General features: G+C 47.1%; 1 protein-coding gene across 1 annotated transcript; it reads left to right on the forward strand.

Annotated features, from left to right (window-relative positions):
• The first annotated feature begins 1,441 nt into the window (after positions 1 to 1,441).
• LOC116852770 (activity-regulated cytoskeleton associated protein 2-like) lies at positions 1,442 to 1,813 on the forward strand. Its single transcript, XM_032833411.1, has one exon. The coding sequence runs from the start codon at positions 1,442 to 1,444 to the stop codon at positions 1,811 to 1,813; it is 372 nt and encodes a 123-aa protein (XP_032689302.1).
• Positions 1,814 to 2,007: the final 194 nt, after the last annotated feature.

Consider the following 2,007-nt stretch of genomic DNA (forward strand, 5'->3'; position numbering starts at 1 on the left):
TCAAATGAATCACGTAGTCTGAAAACAGACTACAGTATAATTTACGTCATATAGTTGTGACGATCCGGGAGAACGTCACAACAATTAAAAAGAATATTTACAAAACTAACAAAGAAACGCCGAACAACCGCGCGCGGGATAACTGCAAGGTCAACAAACAGTCGCACTGTTTGTTATAATTCAGTATAAAAGGCCGTTACAAAATTGATATAGAGAGATTGATCGGAAAGCTCCTCTCAGGCGCACGACCAACCAGAACTCAAAAACTCCTAGAGATGCTAGACATTCCGTCGACCGAAGTGGATACGCGACGTCGACATCCTTTCCTCGATACCGCTCTACCGACCGAAGTGGATACGCGACATCGGTTTCCTATCCATACACCGCTCCGTCGACCGAAGTGGATACGCGACGTCGATATCCTTTCCTCGATACCGCTCTACCGACCGAAGTGGATACGCGACGTCGGTTTCCTATTCATACACCTCTCCGTCGACCGAAGTGGATACGCGACGTCGACCTCCTTTCCCCGACACCGCCCTGCCGACAGAAGTGGATACGCGACGTCGGTTTCCTATACGTACACCGTTCCGTCGGCCGAGGTGAATACGCAACGTCGACTCCCTTTCCTCCTCACGCCACGCCGCTAACACCTACGATTGCGAACGCATACAGGGCGTAAGATACCGGGGACGACGAGCGCCTTTAAGTCCGCCAGGAAAACCAGGATAAATAAACAGATTAAAGCCGACGAGGCAACGAACTCCAAACGACGAATAATGTACCAGGACACTAACTCGACCGCGTCCCGCCGACCGCTCGCGCGCCACGACGCTCACAGCTGATCGCGAGACGACAACAACGGCTCCCGACAAGAGCAAAAACGCGACCACGCGCCAACGGCATAACGTCGCCTGTAAATAATTGTAAATAGCCTTGAAATTAGAATATAGTTTCACATTAATATCACCTATACCACTGGTTTTCATTTCACGAACGAAACCCGGACCACACCGGCTAAGACTATCCCGCACGTAACGCAAGACCGTTACAAATTGGCGCCCGAAGATAAAGAAAAATGATGAAGCAGTGGATCTATATACTGGCAAAAGACCAGATAATTCAAAAAATGGCAGAACTAGGACTGCCCACGGAAGGCACCCTAGATAAATTAAGAAACAGACTAAGTAAATATGTCTCCGATAACCCGCAACGGTTCACAAATAGAACGGAAGACGAAGGGACGAGCCGACAGACAGAAGTATCATATAGAAACGACCCGACAACGGTCGCAAAAACAATTAACCAAATGCGTAAATGGGGATGTCAATTCGACGGAAAAGATCCAATTTCTTTCCTAGAGCGAATTGAAGAATTACAAAGTAGTTACGAAGTAGTTACGAAGTAGTTACAAAGTAGTTACGAATACACCGACGAACAAATGCTGCAGGGCTTGCCGGAATTACTGCGCGGAAGTACCTTGCATTGGTACAGGAACAACAAGAAAGCGTGGAAAGAGTGGAATGATTTCACGAACGCATTTCGGGAACATTATTTTCCATATAGATACAAGAACCAATTAAAAATAGAAGTACAGAAACGACTGCAACAAGCAAACGAACCTTTTAGGCATTACGCCACAGAACTGGCGACGCTCATGAGAAGAGCAGGCGGATTTTCAAGAAGAGATCAAATAGAGCAGACATACGAAAACATGTCGCCAGACTTAAAGCTGCACATTAGGCGGGAGAATATATACACATTAGGAGAACTAGGGGCCCAAGCAGCAGAGATAGAGGATATTCAGCGTTAAAGGAGAAGTATGCGCACAAATGCACACACATTACCACATTACGGCAATAACGGCAGCAATATACAATGCCGCGGATTGCTGCTGGCGCTGCAAACAAAGGGGGCACACAAGACGATTTTGCAGACAACCGGCGAAGAAATTTTGCTCCCAATGCGGAAGAGATGGAGTTTTAACAAAAGACTGCCATCCACGAC

The sequence above is a fragment of the Odontomachus brunneus genome, unplaced genomic scaffold, assembly GCF_010583005.1.
Source record: "Odontomachus brunneus isolate Ranch 3 - 2012 unplaced genomic scaffold, Obru_v1 Obru_scaffold_255, whole genome shotgun sequence".
NCBI classification, from domain to species: domain Eukaryota; kingdom Metazoa; phylum Arthropoda; class Insecta; order Hymenoptera; family Formicidae; genus Odontomachus; species Odontomachus brunneus.